Below are 27827 nucleotides of genomic sequence, written 5' to 3' on the forward strand. Positions count from 1 at the left end.
GACCAGCTTCAATGTCAGCACAGGAGCCCCAGGTTTCTGAACAAGTTTTATTACAGACAGGGAGGGGCTGGGGCTCAGTCCTTCTTGGCTGCTGCCTTCCTCATGGCTGCAAGGACATTGCTCAGCTCCTCTCTCTTCCTCTTGGCGCGAATGTGTGTCCCCACCTGCAAGCAAGGTGGGCCATCAGCCTGGGGCCCAACCCCACCCTCTGTCCCTCTGGGCACAGATGTTTCCACCTGCCTGGCAAGAGGTGAAATGCTTCCACCCAATCCCACCCCCACCAACTGCCCACCTACCCTTTTCTTGATGAATTTCAGGGCCCTCTTGTCCTTAGAGACCTTGAGCAGCTCCATTGCGCGTCGCTCATAGGGGGCAAAGCCGCACACCTCTCGGATCATGTCCCGAACGAACTTGGTGTGCTTGGTGAGGCGCTGGGGGTGAGGAAGCCCATCAGGACGAAGCGCTCCAGACCCAGACCCTTAGGGTCATGTCTGGGCCTCCAGCGGGAGCATTCTGTCTGGTGCAACGGAAGCAGGAATCCTCCCCATCCCCCCGTCACCAACACAGCAAGTCATGCCTGGTCCTTTCCACAGGCTGCCATGCAGAGTTGGGGCTACTCAATAAAGTGTGGATAAAAAAGGGGCCCTGTAACCAGCACAAGTCTTGCTCAGCAAAGTCTTCAGTTATGAGCAAGTCTTTGTGGGTAGTCTGCTAACTGCTGTGGTGAAAGGTGTTCAAGCAAACCCTGCCCACTGTGCTTGGGCACCTAGGTGAACACCTCTGATGACAATGCCAGAGTAATCCATACCCCTCGAGGCTGTGACCGCCCTCAAGAGCACAGTCTTAACTATCCTGTTTTCTTCCTTAAATTCCCTCAACTTCAAATGCATTAAAGAAGCGGCAGACTGTTAACCTCGGGGGAAATTTTAGATCTTGCTTCCAGGCAATGGTCAGTTTGGCTCAAATAAACTCATGAAAATTCCCTACAGGTGTGGACGTTTCTTAGGTGGTCGGAGGCCCGTAAGCCCTGCCCTGCCCGAAACGCCCCAACCCGACACTGAAAAGCACCTGCTGGCCAACCCCACGCGACGCCCACTCTAGTGGGCAAACCGCTTGTCAAACCCGCCCCGCCTGCCCCCGCTTGCACCCCGCGGGCCGGAGGGTCGTGGTGTATGGCCCGGCCGGGCAGACATATTAGGGACTTCACTCACTGCTCTGGCCGGCCCGGCACCCACTTTCTGCCGCTCAGCCCACCGCGGGCTCCCCGCTCCTCTCGGCAGCCTGGAGCCTGTGCCCTGGCCGCGCCCTCCGCCCGGGAAGCCCTTCCCACCTCCCGACCCGCAGCAACCCGAGCGCGCGCCTCCGAACTCACCCCGCGGCGGCGGCTGTGCCTCGGCTTGCTCACGTTCTTGGTCACCTTGTGGCCCTTGTTGAGGCCCACGGCCATGGGGTAGCGCAGAGCCATGGCTGCGGACAAGGGAGGGGAAAAGGGGGAGAGTAAGTCCCGGCTCGGCCTCTGCTGCCCAGAGCGCAGCGTCCCGGCGCCCCCGCAGTCGCTCGCTACACCCAGCCATTCCCCCAAGTCGCACCGGAGGCCCTGGGGTACGGATGGCAGCGGATCCCCCCAGCACCGAGATGAACTAACCTGCTGCTCTTCAATGGCTGCTGCGGCGGAAGGGCTGGCGGAGCGCGGAACTCTGGGATATCTATTCCTCACGGGTTGCGCGGGCCAGAGGCAGGGATGCTGCGAGCGCCCCCTGGCGGCTGGAGGATTTCTTGCGGTCTCGTGAGCATGCGCATTTACCCCAGCTGGCCCTAGTGAGGGGTCGGAGTTGGTGGGCGTGCCTATGGCAATGGTGCCTCCCTATTCCGGGGGGTGGAAAGTTCGAATCTCACCTCTGCTGAGTGAAATCCCATTTCAGCCGCTAGCTGGCGCCAGGGACTTCAATCTCCCAATACCTGAATTTCTCCATTTACAAAATAAGGGCAATAATAGGGCATATTCCAAACCAGGGGTCCTCAAACTACGGCCCGCGGACCACATTCGGCCCGCCGAAAACATTTGTTTTTTTACTTCAAAATAAGATATATGCAGTGTGCATAGGAATTTGTTCATAGCTTTTTTTTTAAACTATAGTCCGGCCCTCCAACGGTCTGAGGGACAGTCAACTGGCCCCCTGTTTAAAAAGTTTGAGGACCCCTGTTCCAAACTGTTTGAACAAGATGTAATGGTACCTGACACAAAATAAAACTTCCATAAACGAAGGCATTTTATATGAGGCCAACCTTTGAGTTAGGGCTAAGGAAGGCGATGTGGTATAGTGCCCGTTGGTGGCATTTGATGTAAATTGATTTTATTTTAGGTGATGCAGAGATGAGAGGCATGATAAGAACAAAAAATTTTTTTTCTGTTTTTTCTCTTTCAATCCTAATGTCAAGTGTTGTAGTCCTTGATGCACATTAGTATTATTCATGCACAAACCATGTATTTTATGTGGCAAATGCTTTTGGTCCACCATCAGTACCCTTCCTACTGCCCGGACTTGCTGGGTGAGCCCCCCCCCCCCCCCCCAGCCCGTTTCTCCACCTGTGAGATGGGGTTGGGAGCTCTAGTGCACACACTCTTCCCTGCCTGCTGGAAGGACCAAGACATTTGAACAACAGATGTGCAAGGGGAAAAGGATTTTTATTATGAAAAGGGAGGCGGGTACAGAGCAAAACACATTCCTTCCCTTCTCCCCCTCTTTGGACCCTACCATTGGGTAGATGGTTTTGTGGCTCTCCTTTGCTCAGGGCAAGGAGTGGAAAGAACAAATCCGGTGGTTCCCAGGGAGCCCCAAGGGCCGGCTCTCCACATCACCTCTCCAGCCTTAGTTTCCCCATCAGCGCAATGGAAGCAGCAATCACATCAACAATGACTGCGGAGAAGACTGAGCTAATGCCTTCCAGGCCCCTGACAAGGTACCGGCTCACAGACGCTGCTCTCACACCCAGAGATTTCATTGCTTCCGGGTGCTAATGGTTTTTCTGGTTTCCCTTCCTGTATTGATGATGCCGTCTTGGGTCATGGCCGCCCTCTCAAAGCTGTTTGTGTCCCACCTTCAGGCGGCTGGGGGAAGGGTCCTCTCTGAGAAGATGGAGGAGCTCAGGCCGCAGCAGTGGCAGTGACATTGAGCTCCTGGCGGACGAACCAGGCCCTTGGGTGAGGCAGCCAGGCCCGGAGAAGGCAGAGGACGTGGAAGCGCCACGGGTAGAAGACGTGGGAGACCCGCGTGGCACCGCCCCGGATCACAGCCAGGGCTGCCTTGGGCCCCGGGGCCGCCTGGGCCCTGGTGACACCCCTGGGGACAGGAGTGCTTGGTGCGGGCTGGGGCTGGGCTGGGTGGCCCCCCACAGCCCCCGGTTCCCGCCCCTGGTCTTACCTGACTCCCTCCTTCGCTGAGGCGCGATCCTGGAGGCCCAGGACGCACCTGGTGATGGCCACGTTCACATCCTGCACACGCAGCTCCCGCTGCAGGGCGCCAAAGAAACTGTCCAGCGCGAACCTGGCCGCGGAATAGGGGCTGGAGAAGGACGCGGGCACACGGCCTGGGGGGGGGGGGGGCGGGAGGGTAGCCGCTGAGCTGCCACACGCTGCGCCCCCTCCTCGAGGTCACCTTCCAGCCCCATCCAGGCTCTCCCCTCTCCCCGCCCCGCGTCACGCACCGAGCAGCGAGGACACCACCACCAGGGAGCCCTTGCTGTCCGTCAGGCTGGGCAGCGCCAAGGAAGTCAGTTGCACGTAACTCAGGAGGTTCACCTGGAGGCGGCGACGGGGAGTCAGGCCGCAGGCCCTGAAGGTGGAGGCCGGGGCTGGGCGGGGTGGGCGGAGCCAAGGCCAGCGAGGTGGAGCCTGGAAGCAGGAGGGCAGGGGCGGGGGCAGGAGCCCAAAGGGGGGGGTGGGGGTGGGGGTGGGGGTGGGGGGGGGGGAGGATGGAGCCTGGGAGGGAAGGGCTGGAGTGCCAGCAGTGTGAGGAGCCACAGTGGAAACAGGGTGAAACTAGCAAACTTAGAGACGGGACCAGGGGGCAGGAGGGATGGCGCACCCGCCCGGAGGTGGGAGGCAGGTTCGAGCAGGGGCGGAGCACCTGCATGAGCCAGCGGGTCCCTGGGGCGCTGTGGGCCCGTGTGCCGGCGGGGGCAGCCCCGAGGTGGTTCAGCACGAGGTAGTCCAGGCCGCCTGTCCGGGGGAGGCCCGTCAGCGAGACGCTAGTCCTGAGGCTCCACCCCCGGGACGCCTCCCGAGCCCCGCCTCCTAAACTCTCACACTCCACCCAGAGCGTGGATCCCAGGAGTTCCGCCCTCGGTAGAGCCCCTTCTCCCCCGAGATTAAAGAGACGCCCCCGACTCCCCGGATCCTGACAGGCTACGTCCCTAATCCAACGGAGCTCCCCAGATGCAAGGAGGCTCCACCCCTGGTTACGCCCCAGAACCGTATAAATTTCCACCCATTACTGCCACACCCCCACGCCAATTCGGGTCCTGACCCGAAGGTCTAAGCCAAGGCCCCGCCCCTCACCCAGCTTGTCCAGCGCAAACTGCACCACGAGCTCGGGCACCTCGCGGGAGGCCATGTCCGCAGCGATGAAGAAGACCTTGGGAGCGCCCAGCTTCCGGCAGTTCCCTACCACCTGGGGGGCCAGAGCTGCCCGTGGGCCCCTCCACCCCGCAGGTTCCCTCCACCTGCCAGACGCACGGGGCCCCAGCCTGAAGCCCCCTCCCGTACTCTGAGCCTCCCTTCCAGTTCCCAGAGCTTTACCACTGGGGTCGTCAACTGGCATCTGTTTCATTTGATCAGTCATCACGATTTAAAACTCAGGAGCTATCAAATAAATCTCAAGGTTTCTGGCCCCCTTGAAATTCTGGAAGGTTTGTGTCCAAGAGCTGTGCATGTCCTGGGAACGCCGGTTGCTAAGAAAAGTGCACCCACCCCCCTTTTCAGTTTGGGAGCCCTATCACCACAGCCTTTGGACATACCAATACTGCCATTTATTGGGGAACACTCCGCTTTACACTCACTGTCTTACTGCATCCACCCGATACCATAGCCCACAAGAAGGGACTTTGTTTTCCCTTTTGCAAATGAGGAAATTAAGGCTCACAGAGGTTAAGCAACTTGCCCAAGGTCACCTGGGAAGCCAGGGATCTTTGCAGGGATTCAAACCCAGGCCTCATTCTCCCTCACCATTACACTGGAAATGGGGTGTCTCACCTTCTGCAGGAAAGCCTCAGTGTGGGCAGTGAGCACCAGGTGGGAGCCCAAGCGGGCATAGTGATAGGCCAGTTCCTCCCCAACGCCAGCACTGGCCCCTGTCAGCAGCACGCGGGCTCCCTGGAGGCTAGCTGGCAGTGAGCAGAGGTGGTCAGCCTAGAGCAGTGGCTCTCAACCTTCCTGATGCTGCGACCCTTTAATACATTCCTCATGTTGTGGTGACCCCAATTTCATTGTTACAAATTGAACATAATTAAAGCATAGTGACTAATCACAAAAACAATATGTAATTATATATGTGTTTTCCGATGGTCTTAGGCGACCCCTGTGAAAGGGTCGTTTGGCCCCCAAAGGTGTCACGACCCACAGGTTGAGAACCGCTGGCCTAGAGGGTGCACAGAGCAGCTGGCCGGATTCCTCTCTGTCCCACCCCAGGCACTCACCTGGGTCAAAGTTGTCAGCCCAATAATAGGTGAAGAATAGGGCTCCCAGCCCAGTGAGGAGTAGTACCTTCATGGCCCTCCCTGGGTCTGCAGTGAGAGAGAAGGGTGGACAGCATGGTCCTGGGCCACAGCCACACCTGTTTCCCCAACTGCTCCTCTGTTTGAAGAAGAGCATCTTGGCCCCTAGTCTTGCGCCTCTTCTCCATCACAACCACCACCACTTGGTCCGGGTCACCATACAGGTCACCTGAACCACTCTACCAGTCTTTGGGGCTTTCTCCTTCCAGGCAACAGCAGACTCTCATCTTGCCTCCCTCTGCTGAAAATTCTCCCAGATTCATTTAGGACAAAAGTCACACTCCTTGATGACCAAAAAGGCCCTTCACGCACCAGCCCCTCTTGCTCACTCTGCTTTTTGTCACACCAGCCTCTTTGCTGTTCCTGAGAACCAGCCAGTCACCATCTGCCTCAGGGCCTTTGCACTGCCTGTTCCCTCTGCCCTAAATGCCCTTGGCAGATAATCCAGTGGCTTGCTTTTACTCCTTTCAAGTCTCAGCACAAAAGTTACTTCTTCCCAGGGCACTTCCTGGGCCTCTTTTTCTGAAGCACTTCCCTTACTTGCCCTTACCTCTAGAACTTCTATCTCCTTCTCAGAACTTAGCATCGCCTGAAATCACCCTGATGATTTGTTTCATGTTCACTGTCACTCAATTCTCCTACCAGTGGTTCTCAGCCTTGGCTGCACATTAGAATCACTTGGGAATCTTTTTAAAATCCTGATTTCTGGGCCTCATCCTCCGGAAATTCTGTTTCTTTGTTATGGGGTGAGGCCACAACATTAGTAACAAAGAAACAGAATTTCTGGAGGATGAGGCCCAGAAATCAGGATTTTTAAAAGATTCCCCGGTGATTCTCATGTGCAGCCAAGGTTGAGAACCACTGCCCTAGGTTGTCAACCCCATGAGGGCAGAAGGAAACAGAAACCTACTTCTGTTGTTTTTTTTTTCACTGTTAGGTCTTCAGTTCCCCAAACTGTGTCAAGGACACAGCAGGTGCTCAATAGATACTAGATTAACACAGGAATGTGGGAGGCAAGAGCTGGGGGAGCCCCGAAAGCCCACCTTGGAGACACCTAGGAGGAGTGGGAAGGTCCCCATGCCATGAGAGTTAAGGTATGAGAGTTCAGCTTTGGGAGCGATTTACCTGGCCCAGGGAAAAGGCAAAAGAAACAGGCTGGCTGCTTAAAGTTTGGGGAGTCATAGGTTTCCTTTGAAAGGGGCACAGGCTCATCACATCTTGGGGTTTCTATCCTCTGTACTCAGTGGGACAAAGAGGAGAGGGCACTTCTAGGACCCAGGATGCTGAGAGCTGGTGCGATTGGGGAGCTACCGTATCCCTAATCTCTAGATCCAGCCCTATGTCCTTTGCCCCACAACAAAGCTCCAGAGACCTCCCCTCCTCCCTACCTTTACACTCCGCTCCCCCCACCCTGCTTCAGCCAAGCAGCCAAAGGGATGTGTCAGAAGAAGTCTGGTGTGCCCCTTCCTGCTCTAAACCCTCCAAGGGCTCGCCACTGCTCCAGATGGAGAGCAAGCTCCTCACACACCCATAAGGCCAGGGGGTCTGGCCTCGGCCCACCTGTCCATTCCCATCTTCTCCAACTCCTGTCTATGAGTCGTTCTCAGAAAAGTGAACTTGTCGCCCTTCCCGGTCACACCAGCAATTCTCTCAGCAGGGAACGCGCTCCCACCTCCTTCCCTTCCAGGGAAAGCCCGCGAAGCCCCTCAGCTCAACCCTCTTCCCACCCATGTAGGGATGGATGGATGGATGGATGGATGGACGGACGGACGAACGGACGAAGCAGCTGGGCTTAGATGGAGGTGGAATAGGGGAACCGGATCCTCGCAGAATCCACTGGCCCTCTGACCTCGCCGGGCCTCAGTTTCCCCGCTGTACAAAAAGGGCGTGCGACCTGCTCCGAGCTCCCAACCGCTCACTCACCCTCTCCAGCCTGTTTCTTCCGCCGGGAACCGGGGCTGGTGGTCCCTGCCTGGGAGCCCAGCGCAGGCGGGTAGGGTCTACCCTTCCGGCGGGCGGCCCCCGACCACGCCCCTCCCTTAGAGCCTGAGACACGTGACTAAGCCTGCCTCTTTGCAAGGCACCAGGCCATGAGGACGCTGCGACGCCCGGCGTTGCCAGGCAACGGCCTACCTGCTGGCTCTTTTGATCCCAGCCTCAGTCTCCAGAAGGAAAACACTTCCCACCATTCGAAACCGCTCACGTGACCTAGACCCACCTCTCTCGAACAATTCCGCTCTCGTGTTGCCGTGGCAACTGGCTTCTAGGGACACTCTTCTTAGGCCCTTGCCCTGAGTCACCCGCGCGGGCGCGGGTGGATCTCCCGGGCTCCGACATCTTCTTAGATTACCCTCAGGCCTCACTCCAGACACCCTACTCCTCTTTTCATTCACACCACCGAAACCGGACTACATTTCCCAGGAGCCTTGGCGGCTAGGCGAGCCCTCCGGCGCCTCACGAGGCAGTGCTGAACACATTTCCCAGACAGCTTTGCGGCGGCCCGGCCCATAAGATTATCTCTCCGCACACTTTTCCGGTGGGACCCAAACCTCTAGCATTTCTGAACGGTAACGAGACTCCGACTCCCGGAGGCCTTTGCGGCTGACAAGGGAAACTACACTTCCCAGAGGCCTCTGCCGCTTCGCTACCGGAAGCGGCGGGCAAGGCGACTGTCCTTGCGTGCGGAGTCGAGCGGCTATGGTGTCCCGAGTGTGGTCGTTGATGAGGTGCGTGTGGCGGGCGGGCCCCTAGCTCCCGAGAAAGTCCTCCCTGCGGACACCCTCTTCTGGTTCGCTCCCCATCTGCTCTACGTTTCCCGTAGTGTCAGGTGCCCCATGGGGAAACTGAGTTTCAAGCAGAGAGGTGATTTCCGAGGTCGCGCGAGCCCTTGCTTTCGTATTCTCAGAATGAGATCTCTCCGAGTCTCCGTCGCCTTCTCTGTAAAGTGGGAGTGCCGCACGCCATTTACTGGGAGGTGAATGCGCGCCCAGAGCGGCGCTGGACATGCAGGAAGCGACCAGATACACTAGGAAAACCCTTGCGGGTTACTCGCAGAGGGTCCCTCCTCGGGACAGAAGGCAGACAGTCAAGGGACTGACGTGTCTTCACTGTTCCCTGCTCTGGGCGGAATCATTAGTGACCCACTGTCCCTTTGCGGGCCTCAGGTTATAAGTTGAATTGGCGGAGTACCCCTGCTTTGCACACTATAAATGGAGAACTGTGCCTAGCAGGGGTCAGGCATGCCTCTGAGTAGCAAGGTGCCCAGTCATTTCCCTATTAGCTGCCTGGCTTCCAGTATGTCACATTTTGGAATGTGGGGCTCCCTTGGGGGACTAACTCCTACTCCCATAGGCCTAGGGCCGCCACCCCCCCCCCCCCTTCGGCCCCCATACATCCCGTGGGTGGCCTGCAGTGTTCCCTAAGCTGCTGTCGTTCCCTTCCCTGCATTCAGGTTTCTCATCAAGGGGAGTGTGGCTGGGGGAGTGGTCTTCCTGGTGTACGACCAGGAGCTGCTGGGGCCCAGCCACAAGAGCCAGGCAGCCCTTCAGAGGGCGGAGGAGGTTGTCCCCCCTGCCATGTACCAGTTCGGCCAGTACGTGTGTGAGCAGACGGGCCTGAAGATACCCCAGGTACCCCATGCCGGGAGTGAGGCTGAAGCTTGATGGGAATCAACTTTGGGGTGGCCTTCAGTCCCTGGTCCCTGCAACCTTGCTTGGTTCCTGCTCACTGGGGCATGCGCTGCTTTCCCTGCCTTAGGAGGGAGTTGGGGCTGCCAGGCCCTTCCTCTTTCATCAGCCCCTTCTTCCTTGTCTCTTCCCAGCTCCCAGCCCCTCCAAAGTTTAACTTTCACATCCGTGAGTCCTGGAATTCAGGTAGGCCCTGGTCCCTCTGCTTGGGGGTGTGGCCCCGGGTACCCTAGTCTAGCACCCCTGACCCTGCTTCCTGGTCATGCCTTTCCATCACTCCCCTTACTGCTGTGTGTGCCTCTTGCACATCTAAAAGGGAAGGGGTGGAGGCTCCAGGGAGGTAGGAGCAAGATGGGGCCTCTTTTTGAGAGCTTGGGCCACCACTGGAGCACATCAGGGTAGGTGGCCTCAGACAAGGTGAGGTCCTGTCCGTCTGTTTCCCGGTGTGGAACTGACAAAGTTGGAAGTGGCACCTCTACGAGCATGGCCGAGTTGGGTGTCCCAAGGGGTTGGATTAAACCCCTTGGCTGTAGGTGGGGAGCCTGACTAGGCCTTGGGCCCTTCTTCCCTCCCCACAGGCATCATTACGGTGATGTCAGCCCTGTCGGTGGCCCCTTCCAAGGCCTGTGAATACACCAAGGAGGGCTGGGAATACCTGAAGGAGCGAATCAAGTAGCCTATCAGAGGCGGCTGCCTTCCCCAGTTGGAAATGGGCATGGGTGCCCTGGACCTCAAGCCTCTGGAATGGGACCCTAATCTAAGGGCAGCTCGCGGCCTTGCCAGCCCAATAAAGGACTTTGGAAGTGTTTCCTGACCTGTGTGCTTGCCCCAAGAACATGGGGTGGCCCTGCTTTGAGTGTGTGTGCTTCTGGCTCCTGGGGGCTGCTCCCGGCCTGATCTTGGTACACACCTTTTCTGTCTGGTCCCTGACCACCAGGACCCTCACCCCACTTGGGAAGTGGGTACAGATAGGTGGCCCCAGTGCTCAGGGCACTGGGAAAGGGTTGAGAAAGTGCTGAAGGCCAAACTGGGCTGAAGGGGCTGGGGTCTTAGCGGACTGAGCCTTGGGTAGGCAGTCTGGGAGCCAGAGCTCAGTAGAATGGGAAGAATTCATCTCTCCTGTGCCATCTACACTCCCTATCTTGCCTGGTCTCCAGTCTGGTAAGCACAGGCCTGGAGGTCATTGCCCTCCTGACTTCATCTAATGGAGGTGCTCTGCTCCCTTCAGAAGCCTTCCCTGGCATTCCTACCCACACTGGATCAGCTGTCTAGTGACCTGAACGTGTCTGCTGGGAGGTTGGGCTGTCTAGATGTTCCCAGCCACCCCACGGTTGAGAGCATCCCCTATTGTGGCACTAGGAAATCTGTGCCCCAGTCAGGGTAGGAGGTGGGCATAGACAGGAGCCAGAGGCTGATCCAGGAGCCTGCCCTGAGGGCAAGAAGACCCTGGCTATGGTTCTCTGATCCAGCATGGAATTCTCTGTTCCCAAGAGTGCTGGGGTGTTTGTCCCTCAGTTTAGGGATAGCGCTCACCCAGGCCCTGATTCTGGAAGCAGCAGCAGGTATTACACATGAGAAAAGTAGAGGCCAGGCATTTCCCCAGAGAAGCAATGCATCCGTTCACCTGATGACAAAGGTATAGCTGATGATGGGTGGCCTGGCCTGCGGTGCTTGGGGACGCAAAACCCACAGTGACCTGTGCTACCATGGTCTCCATGGTGGGTCTCCTCTGTCCATTGTGGCACCTGGATGCTGCGCAGCTCCCTGTGCCGCCTCTGCACTTGCTGGGCCTCTACTGGGATGGGAGCAGGTCTAGGGTGAAGGCAGGATGGGTAAGGCCAGGGAGCATCCCTGATCCTTGGTGCTGCCCAAGAGGCAGCTGGTGCTGGCCATCTCGGAAGCAGGAGTGTGGCCCAGGTTCAGGACCCGCCCAGCCTGGCTCTCCACCCACTGAGCCCTTCCCCCAGTCCCATCGGCCCATTTTACAGATGGAGACACTTGTGCAGCCAGGTTAAAAGCCCAACCCTGTCCACCAGGAACCCAAATGGTTAACCTTAAACCCTTCCTGGGACACAGGATTTCCACATGCCTCACCCTCATGGGCCCATGAGGGATGTATACCCTGGCTGTGCCATATGCTCCACCAGGCTCCCTGAGTGCTCTCAATCCAGAGCCTCAGTGATCGGCTGCCTCCTGCGTGCCCCACACTGGGGACGGAACCCGCAACCTGGGCATGTGCCCTGAGCATCAAACGGTGACCTGGTTCTTAGGACATCCAGTCGCTGAGCCGTGCGAGCTGGGCTCAACCCACTTTTATCATCACTATTTTATGAAGTGGGGAGACCTGCTAAGGCCACCCCACTGCACTCGAGCAATTGTTAAAAGCCCATTGTCAGTCCAACAAAACCTGCAGAAAAGGAAACCAACCTTTGTAGGCGGGCAAGGGGCTGCCCTGGGGGCATGCTCGGCTCTCCTGGCACCCTCACCTCCAGGAGGCTGTGTCTTGCAGCTCCATGAACTTGGGTGTGTGTGTGTGTGTGTGTGTGTGTATATTGGGGCATGGGAGGGTCCCCTGAAACTGAACCCAAGCCCTGGTCTCTACAATCTCTATGATTTTAGTCACTGCCCACATGCTGGGTCCAGGATCAGCTGCTGGCTCCTGACTCCCATTGGCTACTCACATCCTCCATGTGGATCCAGCGCCAGCCCAGAGACCAGAGTGCCACTCTTGATCCCCTCCATTGCCTCACCTAGTCAAACCCCCAATCCCTCTTTGTCCACTTGTATCATTACCAGTGCCAAGACCACCTCCCTGATCTCCCCACGTCTAGGCTGGCCCCACCAATCTTTCCCAAAGTCAAGTCTGATCATGGCACTACCCTGCTCAGAAATACCATATGGCTCCCCACTGTCCTCCCTGTGAGCCCGGATACCTCCCAAGGACCCTCTTACTCCCCTAGTTGCCCACAACTCATGGGCCCCCTCAACCAGGCCACTACCCTTCCTCCTGGCTGACTCCCCTAACCTATTCCTTCTCAGACTGAGTTGAGGGCCCACTCTGGGCTTCCTTGGCACCCTGTGGGTGCCCCATCACAGCGCCTACCACCTCAGGGCAGGGCTTCCTCACCTCAGCATCACTGATATTCAAAGTCAGATGAGTCTTTGGGGGGCCATCCTGGGCACTGTAGATAATGAGCAGCATCTCTGCCTCCATCCCCAAATGCCAGTAGCACCCCTTACTTCCCAGTCATGACAACCACATGTCTCCAGGTGCTGCCAAATGTCCTCTGGGGACATAATCACACTAGTTTGAGAACTGCCTTCGGGGTTGGTATGAATACCCTGTGGCTGTCTCAGTTCTGGAGTCAGAACCTAACCAGGGTCTCACTGGGCTAAAATCCAGGTGGTAGCAGGCCTGGCTCCTGGAGGCTCCAGAATCCATATCCTGGCCTTTTCCAGCTTCTAGAGGCTGCTGCATCGCTTGGTCCTTGGGTCCCTTTTCCATCTTCACAGCCAGAAGTCTTCCTCTCTCACATCTGTCTCCCCTGCTGCCCTATTTTTTTCCTAAGGACCTGTATGATGATATTGGACCTACTTGGATAACCCAGGGTCACCTGCCAACTCAAGTTCCTTAATTTTTAAAATCTGACCTGACAAGTCCCATTTGCCACCAGAGTTCACTTTGCCCGCCCCGTCCCTGTCCTGGTGGGACTGTGCTAAGATGGTGAGTTCTGCTAAACCCGAGGTGACGGAAAGACATGAGCCTCAAGGATCCCGTGTGTGCTGGGCTCAGGGTTTCCATGTCACCCGCTGAGAACAACATCCAGCTGATGCTCTGTTGCCAGAGCCGTGTGCTGGGCAAAGGCTGAGCCCCTTTCTGCTGTCCAACGTTGGGCCACATGGGCTGCAGCAGCCTGGTCTCTTCCCACAGGTGCCTGAGGGCCAAGCAGCTTTTATTAAATCTGGCAGTACATGGTGAGACCCACACAGACAAACCACTGTGTGTTTCTCGGCGAACAGTTTTGTGGTCAACGCGGATCCTAGCGGACCAGAACTTGGGAGCTGCTCTGTGGCCTTCAGAGAATTAGGCTATTTATATCTGGGGTGGAGGGAAGATGGGATGGGGGATGGGGAAGAGGGGGAATAGGTGGGAAGGAGAGGGGGAAAGTCCCACAATGGTACCTCTTAAAGCAACCCAGTAGCTGCATTTTACAGTTAAGCAAATGGAGACTCAGAAATGAAGGAACTTGCTCCAAGGCAGGATGTAAAGGCAGAACTTGGTCCCCTTGTCACAGAGCGGTGGTTGGTCTCTGGCAGAGGAACAGTGAGCCCATTGGTTGAGCAGAGGGGCTAGGACTCCTTGAAGCCGAGGGTGGGAGATAACTACCAAGCTGCAAATCCCTGGATTACAGACAGGAATGTTTGGTCCCTGAACACACCTGCCTCACACTGTCCAGCCATAAGGTCTCCTTCCTTCTCATGTGCTGACAACACCCCTTCCACACTCAGGCCCTGCCCCTCCCCCAGCAGAGTTCATCACTTCCTGGTATTAAACAGCTCCTCTTCCTTCAGCTCCCCACTTTGTTGTTAACGTGCCCTCACCCCACTAGGATGTAGTTCCACTCATGTGAGGTCCCTAGAGGAGTTAGATCCATGAGTCAAAGTAGATGATGGGTGCTGGGGGAGAGGGAAGATAAGTTAGTTTACTGCATTCCTTTGGGGAAATAAGTTCTGAAGATGACTGGTGATGGTTTACACAGTATGAATTAAATGCCACCGAACAGTGCACATAACAATAGTTAAAATAGTAAATTTCATGTTACATATATTTTACCATACATACAGAAAATAACAGCCTGTTCAGCAAGGACTACAGGATTGCTGGAAACCCCAACAGTCCCTGGAAGCTGCCCCTTTCAGCCCTCCTTCCCTAAAGGAAAAGCTGTGCTGAGTATAATTTCGTTTTAAAGAGAAGTAAAAAGAGAGGATGCTTTAAATAAAGGATATGTGGACAGAAACACATTTATTACAAAAAAAAACCAAAAAACAAATTCACATTGTATCGAGCTACAATATGGCAGCAGATAAAAAAAAAAAAAAGATATTGTACACAGTTTAAGATAACTCCTAAAAGAACATACTCTGGTTGCCACATGACGGAACGCAGGATTCCAAGCACTTAGTAGCGGCGAGTGAAGCGGGCGTCGTTGGGCCGGCTGCCCCGGCTCTGGCCAGCAAATCCACCTTGCATTCCGCCACGCGGGATCACGTGGCCCCGGGAGGCCCCAGCTGGGGTAAAGCTGCCACGCCTGGAACAAAGGCAGATGCTCATATGTTCGGAGTCTGTTTAATGGGATGTGTTGGGTGCCTGTGGGTCACATGCTCTTTGAAACCCTCTTCCCTCGAGCAGCAGCACCATGGGACAAACCCCGCACCATTTTAGGACACGGCACACTAGAGGGGGCAGTGTAACTGGGAAGACTTGAATGTTTCTAACACTTCCCCAAGGCAAGCCAACATATGAAGAGGACACTAGTACAGAGACCGACAGAATGCCTTACCCTGACATCCTTCCCCTGTTCATTATGTGACCTCGCCCAGAGTGGCCAGACATGCTTCTCTCACCACCTGGAAGACAAGAGACACTTTTCACAAGGTGCTTCCCAGCACAGAATGTAGTTTAGAAGACAATGACAAGGATTCTGGTAAGTCCAGTCCCTTTCTTCAGCCACCCAATCAAATCTCACAGGTCTCCAGTGCATGTACAAGCACCTGGACACCACAGGGCTGTCCTCACTAAGTTACCAACACCCACATCACTCTTCTGTGCCAACCCTCACTCCCCATCCCACCTCCACCCAGTCATTAAGGGGCTTCTCCTCTACCAAGCCCAGGGTAGGGAGAACAGAGAAAGCACTCCTGCTCTCAGAGGAGGTGGATTAGCAATGATTAGTGAAGAGCAGGTGTTGCTTAAGCTTTCTAGATGCTTCTCTTCCGACAGATGTGTCCCTGAGAGCCAGTTCTTACCTTGCCACCTCTTGTGGTCCCTGTCTATCATGCCTCCATCAGTAGCGCCCTGCCATGCACGGTCATCCTCAATTCTTCGGCCATGGTCCCCCCAGTCACGTCTGTCCCTTGGAAAGAGACATCTCTGATTTGGATTGCCCACATCTCTGCCACTCAGAACAGCAACAGCAGTGGGCTCTGGAGCTCGGGGTTAGCATTCTGTGTTCCCAGCCCCCCATCCCTTCAGGCAGTGGGGACTGAGGGAAACAGGACTGGCTCTGGCCCCATGCTACTCGAAGAGCTCCAAGGTGGCCTGAGCCACAGAGCCAGTGCTCATCACATCCCCCAAGATGGTGGGTCCTCAGCCTGTCAGCTATATGTGAGGCCCACAAGGGAACTGTGGAGTGTGAGACACAAACCTGGGTGGAGGAGGCAGTCCCCGGCCCTCGCTCATCCTCTTGTCAGAGCCATATCCACCCCACCTGTCACGGGAGTCCCGTCCATGGCGCTCTGGTCCTCCGTGGCGTTCAGGATAATGCTGAATGTTAAAGAGCCAAAATGAAAAGGCTTTAGTATTATCCCTGCATCCCAAGGCCTTTGGGGCAACAAGGTAATAAAGACAGCTACTCAGAAGCACTTGCACACCAGAGTCAATGTTGCCAGGCACTCTGCACACTGCCTTATGCCACACATGCCATGCATCTCACAAGACACAGCTGCATCCCTGAAGTCTGCTCATGGCCTGGTGACAAACAGGTGCTCAAGAGTCAAGGAAAGGGCTGAGACTCACCCTAATCAGAAGGCAGAGAATTGAAGGACTGAGGGACCGAGGGGACCTAGCAACTGCTCCGTGCCAAGAATGAGCCCCTGTGCTAACAATATAATCAACACCCCAGAGAACCACAGCGTGGAAGGGCCACGAGGGATCCTTTAACACAACTCACTACTGGGACTGGCATCATGTCCCTGATTTGCCACTGGCTGTGCACCATCAAGCGCTGGGCTGGCGCAGCCCCAGTAGTGCCTGGCCCCATTTTTCCTGCTCCATGAAGGAGGGATGAGAGAAGAAGCCCCTGTCTGCTAGAGGAACACCCATGGATGACTTTTAGGGACCAGGGGAGGTGGCTTTCCCTCCTTGACTTGCTGTTCCACAAACCCAACTAGTGACTTTGGGAGCTTTTGCCCCAGGATCACATTTGACATGAGAGGGAACTAGAAGAGAGCCCTGGTCATGAAGCCCCTCAGATGCTTGCTCCAGCAGTCCAGTCACTGCCCACAGCCATGCTCACCTACCCCTTAAGCTGGGAGCCCTCCAAGGCCATGCACTTACATGGAGCCCTAACTGCCACCTGGTCTCTTACCCCTAAATGTGCACGGACACCTCCACAAGAGAAGATAAGGGGGTTAATTTTACTAGGTGGACAAAATAGAGCATTGTCCCTTCAAGGGGCGAAATAAAAGACCAAAGTGCTGTCAAATTAAAGAAGAGCTGTTTAAAATGGACCCCTGAAATAACACTTCTACAAAAGAAATTATAGCTCATGATTTACAGAGCTTCATCTGATTGTGGACAAAGAACAAGATTTAAGAAAGAATTAATTTTTACATGTAGCCTTCTATTTAAAGACACGTAAGTGGACAGAGGAGCATTTAATACAGGGAAGCAGGAATGTTCAACTTAGCAAGACCTGGTTCTTTAAAGCCCATTTCCACCTCTTCCTGGCATTTTAAAGTTTAACCAACATTCTTTTGTCCAACTAACTAGTCCATCTAACAGTTCAACAAAGCCCCGAGGGTCTGTGCTCTTTCCCCTTTCTGATGTCATATGTCATCATCTGCCATTTGGGGCAGCCCTAAAAACAACAAACCCTTTCAGTTTTGCATTGTCTGATGTCAGATGAAAACCCGCTAGCAATAACAGCTATGTGTGAGGGACTATGCAAACACTTTCTGTGCACATGTGGTCTCATTTATTCAACTACCTATGTGGTAGAATAACCTCATTTCACAGCTCGAGAATTAGGCTCGGCAAAAGTGGTGGCACCAGGCATGACCCTGGTTCTGATTCTAGAGCCTTAACAGTTTAACCACTGTGTTCAACTTTTCCACCAAAGAAAAACCGTAAGACTGGGTCTAGATTTGGCTGCATGTAAGATTTATCTCCAAGAGTAGAGAAAACAAGACTCAGGCGAGGATCACAGAATTACTCCTGAGGTGGCAGAGGAACCCCTCGATATACCAAGGAACCAAGCCATCCCCAGCCACGTTCTTAGGAAATGATGGAACAGGCCAGGAAAGATGCTGGAGTCAGGGAAAGGACGGACTCATAGGACACCAATTCTGCTGAACACCACCCTGACCACAACCTTCACTCAATCCCTTTGATTTTCCATGTAAACCACTCAAGAGTTGGGGCTCCTTGGGAAATTTCTCAATCCACATGTAAGATAGGAAAATAAGTAGAAAACTAAGCTTATTTCCTAAGGTGTTAATTCTGCAAAGAGAATGAGTGTGGACCAGAGACTGAGATGCTATCTGAGGCTCAGCAGGGAAGGCTGACCATGACCACAGGTACACATGGACTCCACAATAAAGAAGTATGGCATCTGTCAGCTGTGTGGGTCACAAGGTACATTCCTACAGAGCCTTTCAGACTCACCCAAGGCTTTCTAGCATTTTACTACCAGTGCATTTAGTTACTAAGCGTGTAGAACTTCAGGTCAAATCCAAAAAGGGCTTCAGAAAACCTGCTGAGATTTCCAAACAAGACGAAGCACAATTCAAATTGTCATCCCACAAACAGTGAAGGGCTGCCCTTCTCCTTTACTCATTCTTGCACTAATGCAAAAGGGGGGATGAGGGAAGGCTGGCAGAAGAACAAAAGAGAACTCAATGGGAAAACTTTGCCTACAAGCATAGCTTCTGATTTACCTGTCCTTCTCTTTCTCCCATCATTGACCTTGAACCTTCTCTCCTGAAAGAGATAATTGAAAAGAAACCATAAGGAGATATTGGTTAGACCACCAAATAGAAAACATCTCCTAAATTGAATCCAGTATTCCACACACACACTGTTCAAATGGATTCACGGAACCTAAAAGGGCCAACCTCACTTCCTTGCTGGTAAGAATGACCCAGGACAAATGTCATCTGCATTAAGTAGGCAGGATGATGAGGGCCCAGCTAACCTGTCTACTGAGTGGTCAGGGTAGCGGCCCCGGTCTCTGTGGTCAAAGTCATGGAAGCGGTCGTGGCGGCTGAAGTCAGAATGGTAACGCTCATCCAGGGCAGCTCTCTTGGCTTCTGGCCAATAGGCATCGTCTCGCCTGGAATGGGAAGTAAGAAAGGGCTGAGTGCATTTCCCCCCTCCAAACAGACCATCTTGTGGGAACTGGTGAACTTACCCCCGAGACTACCCCTGATCCCACCACTTAACTTGATCAACAGAGTATTCTTTGCTGTACAAGCTGAGAGAGACTGGAGGGGTGACATAAGATCTGACTGAAAGCCCTGGCTGGTTGTTCAGTGGTTAGAACGTTGGCCTGCGCACTGAACGGGGTCACAGGTTCGATACCTGGTCAAGGCATGTATCTGGGTTATAGGTTTGATCCCCGACTTCTGTTGGGGTGTGTGTAGGCGGCAACCAATCGATGTGTCTCTCTCACATAGATGTCTCTTTCTCTCTCTGTTTCCCCCCCGTACCCACCTTCCCTCCATTCCACTCTAAAAATCAATGGAAAAAATATCCTCAGATGAGGATTAACAATCAAACAAAAAATCTGACTGAATGACTGTTCTATTTTGTTCAACACATCTGCTTCCCCTAGGTAGAAAAGCTTTGGTTTGCCTGTAAGAGGTGATCACACATACTCATCTGCAGAATGGCCACCATGAGGGTTGGCCTTAATCTATCAAGACAGCAAGCAAGAGGTGTTATCGGGGCTCTATAGTGTACTTCTGTGTCTTTTACCATGACACTGACTTGATCCATTAAAGACATCCAGTGGGGAGGACTTTTAGAAGTACGTGAAGTGATGTTTGAAAACATTTGCGTAGAACAGACTCCCAGCATCAGTATTCTGCACAAAGGCATTAAAAAGTCCTAAAGGAGTCTAAAGACCTCTTATAGAAGTCATGTTGTATGTTATACAGAGACCTCTTTTAGCTCATGAGGTAGAAAAAAGATAAATGCATTTGGAAACACTCAGAAAGGATCACTGCTGGGATTATCACCCAGAGTCCTCACAGCAGAGTTCAAATTTAGTTCTCTTTTTCACTCGTGGTTAGCACTTTCATCTCACATAACACATCAATATTTTTTATAAGTTTTATTATTTGAATAAGCAAAAACAAATTACTGCAATGATTACAAAGCCTGGAAGAGGCCCAGAGCAGGTGCTCTTTGGTCTGCCTGCCTGCCCAGCTGCTCTGGGTACCTGAACTTCCTCCTCCCTCCTCAGAATCTGTTCTGGGACTGGAAGATAGTGACTTCATCAGCACAATTTTGCCCAACTATTTCCTCACTGGACCTCAGACCATTGCAAATTCCCTGACCAAGTACAGGACATTGAACTGAAGTGTAGCAAGTGCTTCCTTTTAAATAAGAATCCCAAGTGAACATGGCTTTGGGGACCATAACACAATCCTTAATGTCACAGGCCACCCGAGGGCAGCTGGTGGGAGCAGCTCGCTTACCGGCCATCCACGTCATAGGGCCTCCGCACAGCGGGCCGCCGTTCCTGCTCATAGCGCAGCTCCTGCTGACGCCACAGCTCCTCCCGCTCTCGGTGAATGCGCTCTTGCTCCTTCCTGCGCTCGTGCTCCACGTGCATGCGCTCGCGCTCTAGCCGCTCCCGCTCCATGCGCTCGCGCTCCAGGCGGTGCCGATGGAAGGCCAGCCTCTCCCGGGCATACTCCAGCTGCTCCCGCTCCTCCTGCTCCCACAGTGCCTGCATGCGCTGCTCCCGCTCACTGCGCTCACGCAACCTGTGGGCAGAGAGCAACAGCTGCAGGGGACCAAAGGCCGCAGTGCTGGTGGCACCACCCAGTGGGGTGAGCTTTATGAATGCAGAGCAACCATGGAGCACTGCAGAAATGCAGCTTGCAGGGCTGGGTCTAGACCTGCAGGATTGCTGCTCTAGCAGGAAGAACAAGGAGGAAGCCCACTGCATCCAAAAAAGCAACAAGAGCCCGGAAACTAAAGCATTCGCTCTGCTTCCGGATGAATCCAAGACCAGCCAGGTTGCACAAGCAAAGGGGTATGTATGGGGTCTGTAATATAAACTAAGATCTTTCTGGAGTTCAACATCTGATTCTGTAAAATTACCCATTAAAAATAAGAACAGCCCTAGCTGGTTTGGCTCAATGGATAGAGCGTTGGCCTGCAGAGTGAAGGGTCCCAGGTTTGATTCCAGTAAAGGGCACATGCCTGGGTTGCAGGCTCAATCCCCAGTAGGGGGCATGCCGGAGGCAGCCGATCAATGATTCTCTCTCATCATTGATATTTCTCTCTCTTCTCCCTTCCTCTCTCTGAAATCAATAAAAATATTTAAAAAACAACAACAACCAGAACGTATTTCCTCATAGCTAAGTCTGATTTAGAACCTTTGCTCTCTAAATCATGAACTTCAATTAGTCACTGTGAAACCAAGCTAGTGCAGTAGAATCAAATCATTAGATGCTGTTATATAAATTCAGGTGAGTTTAACCAGCAAGGGCCTGTAACAGCTGAGTGTTGAAGTGCCAATGAGGCCATGCAGGGCCCCCGCCCCATGCTGGACAGCCTTTCTTCTGGTGGTGATACTGATCATACTGTAGCACGTTTCCTCCAGTCTCTGTATACCTGCGAGCCTGTCTCATTTCCATCTTTTGCTATGCATTTAGTGACACATATGTTTTGTGTCTGCATTTTGGACAAAATGGCAGCTTCCCTGGTTCACGTAACACATCAGAATCCTCCCATATCTCCATCTCTATAGATTTCAGGAAGAAGCCCTTGGAGTAGGCAGGTTTACATAACCAGCAACCAGAGGCAGACCTCATGGTTGTTCCCAACCTCACAAAAAGGGACACCATATCCCCATTTTCCTGTGCATAAGTTCCTCCAGGGAGCTGTGAAGAGGTGGCATTACTGTGCCCAGACATCAGGATTCCGAAGTGTGCCTATGCAGAACGTCTCCCTAGGCTGTCTGCCATGTCCACTCCCACCTCTACCAATACCTGTCTCCCATACTATAATTCAAACGGTGGATCAAATTAAACTGGTGAATAAAAAGCTGGTCTCACTGCTGTTTTCATCTCAATTTCCCTGATCCCCAGTGAGGCTGAACCACTTTCTATAGGTTTCATGGGCACTTGTATATAGTCTTTGATCCATTTTACTACCAGGTTATTTTTTTCCTTACTACATTTCAAATGACCTTTATTCCCACCTGTCATATGTCTTTTGACTTTCTCTTCCGTCTTTCATTATAGAAAGGTTAAAGTTATGATTTAGTCTACTTCTACCTCATGAGTTTTCAGGCCTTCTAAAGCTAAAATTCACAAATATATTTACTTTCATATTATATGAATTAATTTATTTTTATGCTTGTGTTCAGTCATCAGTTCATTTTAACTATTTAGTCAAGGATGTTGGTGAGCTGGGAGACCCAAAGGGACTATCCAAAAAACAAATGACCTGAAGTCATTTTTGGGAGAGTCCATCACTAGTGGGAAATGTCATTTTTATCAGGTTAATTTCCACATGTATATGGTTTGGTTCTACTTATTTGCCAATTACATCATGAAAAGGAAAATTTCCTTTGCCCAATGCCTTTCCCTCTTAGGCATAAAGTTCTTTGTGGGACATTAAAACAAAACAGTACACCCTGTTCCCTTTCCTCTCTCTTACTTTCCTAGACTTTTTTTTAACTAACAATTATTTTTTAAACTACAGCTTAAAAGTTCTTTCTTGATAAGGAAAATTAACTGTCACTCAATGTGGTCAATACTATTTGTGTTTAGTTTTTAAAAAATTATAAAAATATTTTTTTCTTGGCTTATTTAAGGATGAGGACATCTCAGCTCACTCAATATCTGTCCCACCATTTTTCCATTTTCATAGCTTCCAGAGCAAATTGGTGTTAACTAGCATGACTGCACCGAGAAGCATTCCATATCCTGCCACTGGTCCCTTCCATAATCTTCAGGAAGAGATGAGCCTATTTACATGAAAAATAATTTGAAAAAGCCGTAAGTTGATAGTCACAGCACGGCAACTGAAAACCAAAGGGGAAAAGAGGTTTAAAGAAGTTCTCTACCCACAGGGGGTTTTGAAACAGCCTTGAACACAGTTATAACCAGTTCAGGGCAGCAACCAACCAGTGAACATTTCTAGAACCTGACTCACCTGCGGGACTCGGAGTCTCTTGATTTCCGAGGCTCTTTGACTCTATCAAAGGACACAACAGACCGCTTCTCTCTGCTGGCTGATTTGCGATCCTGGCTCTTAGAAACCTGGTTCATCAAGGAACATTAAGAAGTTAAGGTAGAAATGACAACAGGAACAATCATATCCAGGTCCAAGCATCCAACATGAAGATAAGAAATGAAGATTAACGTTTAATGAGACAATTAAGTAACAACTCATTCCCTCCTAAGGAACTTCATATTTTGCTTATAATTCAAAATCACAGATCTTCATCACCATTTAATACTAATATATAGGTGATGCAAAAGTAGGTTTAGTTTTTTGTATGGAATACAATAATTAATAAATAACAAAAGACCAAAGAAGTATTTTTAATACTTTGTCTTTTGCATCCACAATAAATTCCTTAATCTTGTAGTTTTCATTCATAATTTAATGTGCGGTGAGTTTCCAACTGAGGCCCCTTTTGGTATGTTGGAAGATTCCTTATTTGTGCCAACTGCATTCTTTTTGAGCTCTACCTATCTTAGCCCTGGAATCCACACTTTTATCTTGCCATTTTCTAAACATTTTTTTTAAATGTATTTTTATTAATTTCAGAGAGGAAGGGAGAGGGAGAAAGAAAAACATCAATAAGAGAATCATTGATCGCCCGCCACCTGCATGCCCCACATTGCCACACTGGGGATTGAGCCAGCAACCCAAGCACATGCCCTGACCGGGAATCGAACCATGAGCTCCTGGTTCATAGGTTGACGCTCAACCACTGAGCCATGCCAGCCGGGCCTAAACATTTTTAATAAAGTAAGGATAAAGGCTATAATATATTAAAATATTTGCAAAAACACATACAGATTTCCATAATAAAAATGTTGACTTGCAACTGATGCACACTACTCAATAGCTGGAATGCTTTGTCATCTGTGCAGCACAGGGGCTAACACAACTGGCCTGAGGGTGGAATCTGGGATCTTGATGCTCAAAGTGTCCCCAGTGGACAGTTAACTGGTATGGGTGGTTCACTATGCCTGAACTGTGCAAACTATAGTTACACAGAACACCTGCTTTCCTTCTGGGAGTTGGGAATTTGATACATGCTAAGTAGCCAGCCCCCAATAAAAATCTTGCCTGAGACTCTAATGGGCTTCTGTGGGCAGAAGCATCACCCGTGGGTTGCTGCATTTTCACTGCTCTGTGAGGCTTCATGGGAGGGAGAGAATACAAAGGAGCCCATAAAGGGTTCCCCCCAAACTCTGCCTGTCTTTCCTATGATCCACTGTGTATCCTCACTGCATCATTGTAGCCAATCTTAGCTGGAAGTACATGTATATGCTCAGTCCACGAGTCCCTCTAGTGCAGTGATGGCGAACCTATGACACGCAAACTCATTTTTTTGGTTGATTTTTCTTTGTTAAATGGAATTTAAATAAATAAAATAAATATCAAAAATATGTCTTTGTTTTACTATGGTTGCAAATATAAAAAAAATTTCTATATGTGACATGGCACCAGAGTTAAGTTAGGGTTTTTCAAAATGCTGGCACGCTCAAAAGGTTCACTATCACTGCTCTAGTGAATCACTAAATGTGGATGATCTTGGAGACCCACATCTATCAAAGTTATAAGGCTGTCAAAAGTTGAATGTATGAATATCAACACTGTCCGTGACCCTAATGGAAGGGAGACTGAAGCGGTAAGAACCTAACAACACAGGTACTTTGTGGATTCTGTGTTCTGCAGAGCATCTGCAAGGAGACAGTACAGGATGAAGCTAAGGTGGCTGGAGGTTGGCTGGGTCACATGTAGATTAGGAATGCACGACGAAGTACTGCCGAAACTTTCAGGGCAGGCAATGAAAATGGACTGATAAACACTGGCTCAGGGAAAAGGTCAACCACTCCCATGTTTGAATCTTAAAATCAGCTTTAGAAAAAAAGAGCAACAATTCACATCAGAACAAGTTAAGTATAAAGGAAAGCATTTACTTATTTATTCAGAATTTATTGGGGAAAAAGAGTTATTGGAGCCAAACTGACAGCATGTGCCAGAAAGCAAGATCTCAAATGCTCCTGAAGAAAAGCTTTTAAGCTTTCTTTCTTTTTTTTTTTAGTTCAAGGTATCTACATTTTGAAAAGGTAGACAACCTTTCTCAAATTAACCTCAGTAATTCCCTAAAACACACTTAGAAATGTAAATGGAAGAAATGTCAAATGAAAACAACTGCTAAATACCCTAGTTAGAAAATCAATACTCACTCTCTCTTTGGATCCCGATGTTTTGACACTAATTACAGGCACACCTTTAGATTTATCCATTACTACAGTCCGCTCGGTTCCTCGACTACCTACAGGAAGAAAGGTGTCAGTGTTAAGGTAAGAAACAAGAAACATCCAAATGAGAAAAAAATACTGAACTCTATGGAAAATAAATCTAGTTTGTGTTGCCAACTGATGACAGCAAACCAACAAACCACAACGGCCAGGAGCAGAACTCAAAGTGAGCTCTCACATATCGATTAGGCGGTAGCTACCTGATTTTGTGGTTCGAGATCGCTCTGAAGGGCCAGGTTTCTGATCATCTGGATCTTTACTCTTTTCTCCACTTCCATCTTCACCCTTTTTAGCATCATCCTTTCTGTCAGCTTTATCTTCCCTTTTAAGGTTTGCTGATCTAGGTAAGACCCCAAAACAAAGAAGTGTGTTAGATCAGGTATTCTGATAAACAAACCAGCCACTATCAGGTTCCTGCAATGAGCACCAAGTGCCAAGAAGGAGGATGCCTCAACTGGCATCAACAAGACAACAAAGAACAAGGAGCCCATCCGGCTTTCCCCAAGTGCCCCTGGATTAAGGAAATCCAGCACAATGACTGGTGCAGGAACCCCCTTACAACAAATGGGAAAAACAAACGGGGCCAGGGGCCTCGTGCTCTTCCCTATCTGTGGAGAACTTGAAGGATGTGAAACAAAGAAAAGAATCGTCTTGGCCACAATTTCCTTAGAGAAAAGAGTAATACCTGTCACTGGTGCTGGACTTCTCTTTTTTCCCTTCACCGTCTCTTTTGTCAGACGTTTTCTTTCCAGCAGGCTCATTTTTTGCCTGAAAAATAGAAGCAAATTGAAGTATTACCTTATTGTTTCCTCAAATAGTCAAAGTCCTGGAAGAAAACGGCCCTTTACCTTTTCCACTGAGATCATCTTCCCGTGGAGCTCAGTCTTGTGCAGGTGGTTAATGCATTTTGTGGCCTCTTCCGCTGTGGACATTGTCACAAAGCCGTAGCAGCGAGCTCCAGGACTCCGAGCATTTGTCACAACCTTGGCACCCACCACCTCAAAGGAAAAGCACAGAAATAGGTCTCGGACACGAAACGCTCCCACACAGTCATTAAGGTTCATGCTGCTCTCCTCTGATCTACTTCAAGTCAGGCCTCCTCCCTGGTATGAGGGAGGAGAACACCCTGTCACCAGGTGCCTGAAAAGAGGCAGATGACTGGGGAAGATAATGTTACCATCTTGCAGTTAACTACTCCAAGGACCTCCTCCACTTATGGCTGTTCCTCCAGGGAACCAGGATGGCAGTGTGGCAAAAGCAAGATGAAGACAGAGTTCTGCAAATATTCCTTTAACATTATCTCAAACTTGTAAAAAAATTACTCTGAATATATAGTCATAGATGTGAGCAGCAAATAGAAACACATATCTATATAGATGGCTATCGACATAAGAACAAGTTTGCAACGAGCACTCTGGAAGGCAGAATCCATCTCACTAGAGATAACAACAAGTTCATTAAGATGTTTGAGGCACTAAAGGTACACCCTCACATACTGAGTAATTCCTCCAAACATTTCAGCAAGCTGATGTCTGGCACCAGGTTCAGGAGAAGCCCCATAGGAGCCAGTATTCATCCTTATTTTCCACAAGGAATCTTAGCCCCAAAGGAAGGTTTCAGAGTGGTCTAATTCTGTGTTCAATGAAACCTACAATGCTCCCAAGAAGCCATGGGCCTCAGAGTGACATTTCCCTGTTGAGAGCACCCTTCTCCTCTGAGGGGTCACAGAGGAAAGAGGAAAGGGCTCAACCTGGATTACTGAGGCCCAGGGAGTCGTTAGCTATTTCTATCACCATGGCATGTTTAATTTTCCCTTTGTTAGCTCTTGGACATCAATAACCAAGGTAAATACTGTTGGTTTGATCTCTTATAACTTGCTCAAGCCTTAAGGTGAACAAGGGCCTGCACCAAGTTTTACTTTGGCTTGCCCCAAAAGCTGACTCTAAGAGACAAGGAGCCCTGGATGTAATTTATTTGGGAGGTGAGTCCAGGAGGCACAGGGAGAAGGTGAGAAAAAAGGGAGGAAAGCCAACACAAGTGCCCTAACAAACAAGGAGCTGTGTGGGAACCTGGGGGGGGGGGGGGGGGGGGGAGAGGCTGGTTCATGAGCGTCTATCAATCACTGCCATCACCAAGAACTGACGAGGGAGGGAAGAGGGGCTGGGGGTGCAGAGGGGAAGTGGCCATAAATGCTCCAGCTGTGGGTAAAAACGGTATGGGTGCCCTGGTCAGGGTGTGTGCAAGAGGCAACACATGTGTTTCCCTCACATCAGTATTTCTTTCTGTCTCTCCCTCTCCTTTCCACTCTCTCTGAAAATCAATGGAAAAACTATCCTTGGCCCTAGCTGGTTTGGCTCAGTGGATAGAGCATGGGCCTGTGGACTGAAGGGCTCCTGGTTCAATTCCAGTCAAGGGCACATGCTTGGGTTGCGGGCTTGATCCCCTGTAGGGGGTATGCAGGAGGCAGCCGATAAATGATTCTTTTATCATTGATGTTTCTATCTCTCACTCTCCCTTCCTCTCTGAAATTAGTAAAAATATATTAAAAAAAAAAAATCCTGTGACGAGGATTAAAAAAAAAAATAAAAAATCAGGCCACGGATGAGGGCCACAAGCAGGGCA

At 51.3% G+C, this 27827-nt stretch overlaps 4 protein-coding genes across 14 annotated transcripts in view; 1 reads left to right on the top strand and 3 right to left on the bottom strand.

Annotated features, from left to right (window-relative positions):
* Positions 1-27: 27 nt before the first annotated feature.
* RPL36 (ribosomal protein L36) lies at positions 28-2534 on the bottom strand. Of its 2 annotated transcripts, none has more exons than XM_081092211.1 (4): positions 1646-2534; positions 1373-1467; positions 297-431; positions 28-164 (listed from the first exon to the last, which is right to left on the bottom strand). In XM_081092211.1, exons 2-4 carry the CDS (start codon positions 1463-1465, stop codon positions 75-77), a joined length of 318 nt encoding a protein of 105 aa, XP_080948337.1. In that variant the 5' UTR covers positions 1466-1467; positions 1646-2534; the 3' UTR covers positions 28-74. The 2 variants fall into 2 exon arrangements, with proteins under 2 accessions (XP_080948337.1, XP_080948338.1); XM_081092212.1 differs by having other exon boundaries at positions 1590-1649.
* A 133-nt stretch (positions 2535-2667) lies between these two features.
* HSD11B1L (hydroxysteroid 11-beta dehydrogenase 1 like) lies at positions 2668-8258 on the bottom strand. 8 transcript variants are annotated; one of them, XM_081092218.1, is made up of 8 exons: positions 7906-8258; positions 5695-5781; positions 5252-5382; positions 4559-4670; positions 4128-4219; positions 3706-3799; positions 3423-3588; positions 2668-3127 (listed from the first exon to the last, which is right to left on the bottom strand). In XM_081092218.1, exons 2-8 carry the CDS (start codon positions 5765-5767, stop codon positions 3079-3081), a joined length of 717 nt encoding a protein of 238 aa, XP_080948344.1. In that variant the 5' UTR covers positions 5768-5781; positions 7906-8258; the 3' UTR covers positions 2668-3078. The 8 variants fall into 8 exon arrangements, with proteins under 8 accessions (XP_080948344.1, XP_080948339.1, XP_080948343.1 ...); XM_081092213.1 differs by having other exon boundaries at positions 2668-3178; XM_081092217.1 differs by having other exon boundaries at positions 7991-8176.
* Positions 8259-8264: 6 nt separating this feature from the next.
* On the top strand, positions 8265-10266 carry MICOS13 (mitochondrial contact site and cristae organizing system subunit 13). Its single transcript, XM_081092221.1, has 4 exons — positions 8265-8498; positions 9224-9401; positions 9593-9644; positions 10037-10266. The coding sequence occupies exons 1-4, from the start codon at positions 8470-8472 to the stop codon at positions 10132-10134; spliced, it is 357 nt and encodes a 118-aa protein (XP_080948347.1). The 5' UTR covers positions 8265-8469; the 3' UTR covers positions 10135-10266.
* A 4189-nt stretch (positions 10267-14455) lies between these two features.
* SAFB (scaffold attachment factor B) overlaps positions 14456-27827 on the bottom strand; it is a 35513-nt gene continuing 22141 nt past the window's right edge. For 2 of the 3 annotated variants that reach the window (XM_081092223.1, XM_081092222.1), the window contains 12 exons: positions 26054-26203; positions 25891-25973; positions 25406-25545; positions 25131-25219; positions 22855-22961; positions 20160-20450; positions 18653-18790; positions 18396-18438; positions 15884-16002; positions 15486-15592; positions 15020-15086; positions 14456-14767 (listed from right to left, as the gene is read on the bottom strand). In XM_081092223.1, the coding sequence (XP_080948349.1) occupies positions 14638-14767; positions 15020-15086; positions 15486-15592; positions 15884-16002; positions 18396-18438; positions 18653-18790; positions 20160-20450; positions 22855-22961; positions 25131-25219; positions 25406-25545; positions 25891-25973; positions 26054-26203 (1464 nt within the window). In that variant the 3' untranslated portion in view covers positions 14456-14637. The remainder of the gene's footprint in view (positions 14768-15019; positions 15087-15485; positions 15593-15883; positions 16003-18395; positions 18439-18652; positions 18791-20159; positions 20451-22854; positions 22962-25130; positions 25220-25405; positions 25546-25890; positions 25974-26053; positions 26204-27827) is intronic. The other variant, XM_081092224.1, reaches the window with a different exon arrangement.

Source organism: Myotis nattereri (genome assembly GCF_964212035.1).
Source record: "Myotis nattereri genome assembly, chromosome: 5".
Taxonomy (NCBI): Eukaryota; Metazoa; Chordata; class Mammalia; order Chiroptera; family Vespertilionidae; genus Myotis; species Myotis nattereri.

Excerpts from the sequence above, each read along its gene's own strand:
- RPL36 (XM_081092211.1), bottom strand. The coding sequence starts at position 1,465 with ATGGCTCTGCGCTACCCCATGGCCGTGGGCCTCAACAAGGGCCACAAG. Across the intron at positions 432-1,372 it reads GGCACAGCCGCCGCCGCGGG|CGCCTCACCAAGCACACCAA; the intron begins GTGAGTTCGGAG and ends CCTCACCCCCAG. Across the intron at positions 165-296 it reads TGAAATTCATCAAGAAAAGG|GTGGGGACACACATTCGCGC; the intron begins GTAGGTGGGCAG and ends CCTTGCTTGCAG.
- HSD11B1L (XM_081092220.1), bottom strand. The coding sequence starts at position 5,767 with ATGAAGGTACTACTCCTCACTGGGCTGGGAGCCCTATTCTTCACCTAT. Across the intron at positions 3,800-4,127 it reads GGACCCGCTGGCTCATGCAG|GTGAACCTCCTGAGTTACGT; the intron begins GTGCTCCGCCCC and ends CGCCGCCTCCAG. Across the intron at positions 3,342-3,422 it reads TCAGCGAAGGAGGGAGTCAG|GGGTGTCACCAGGGCCCAGG; the intron begins GTAAGACCAGGG and ends TCCTGTCCCCAG.
- MICOS13 (XM_081092221.1), top strand. The coding sequence starts at position 8,470 with ATGGTGTCCCGAGTGTGGTCGTTGATGAG. Across the intron at positions 9,402-9,592 it reads CGGGCCTGAAGATACCCCAG|CTCCCAGCCCCTCCAAAGTT; the intron begins GTACCCCATGCC and ends GTCTCTTCCCAG. Across the intron at positions 9,645-10,036 it reads CCGTGAGTCCTGGAATTCAG|GCATCATTACGGTGATGTCA; the intron begins GTAGGCCCTGGT and ends CCCTCCCCACAG.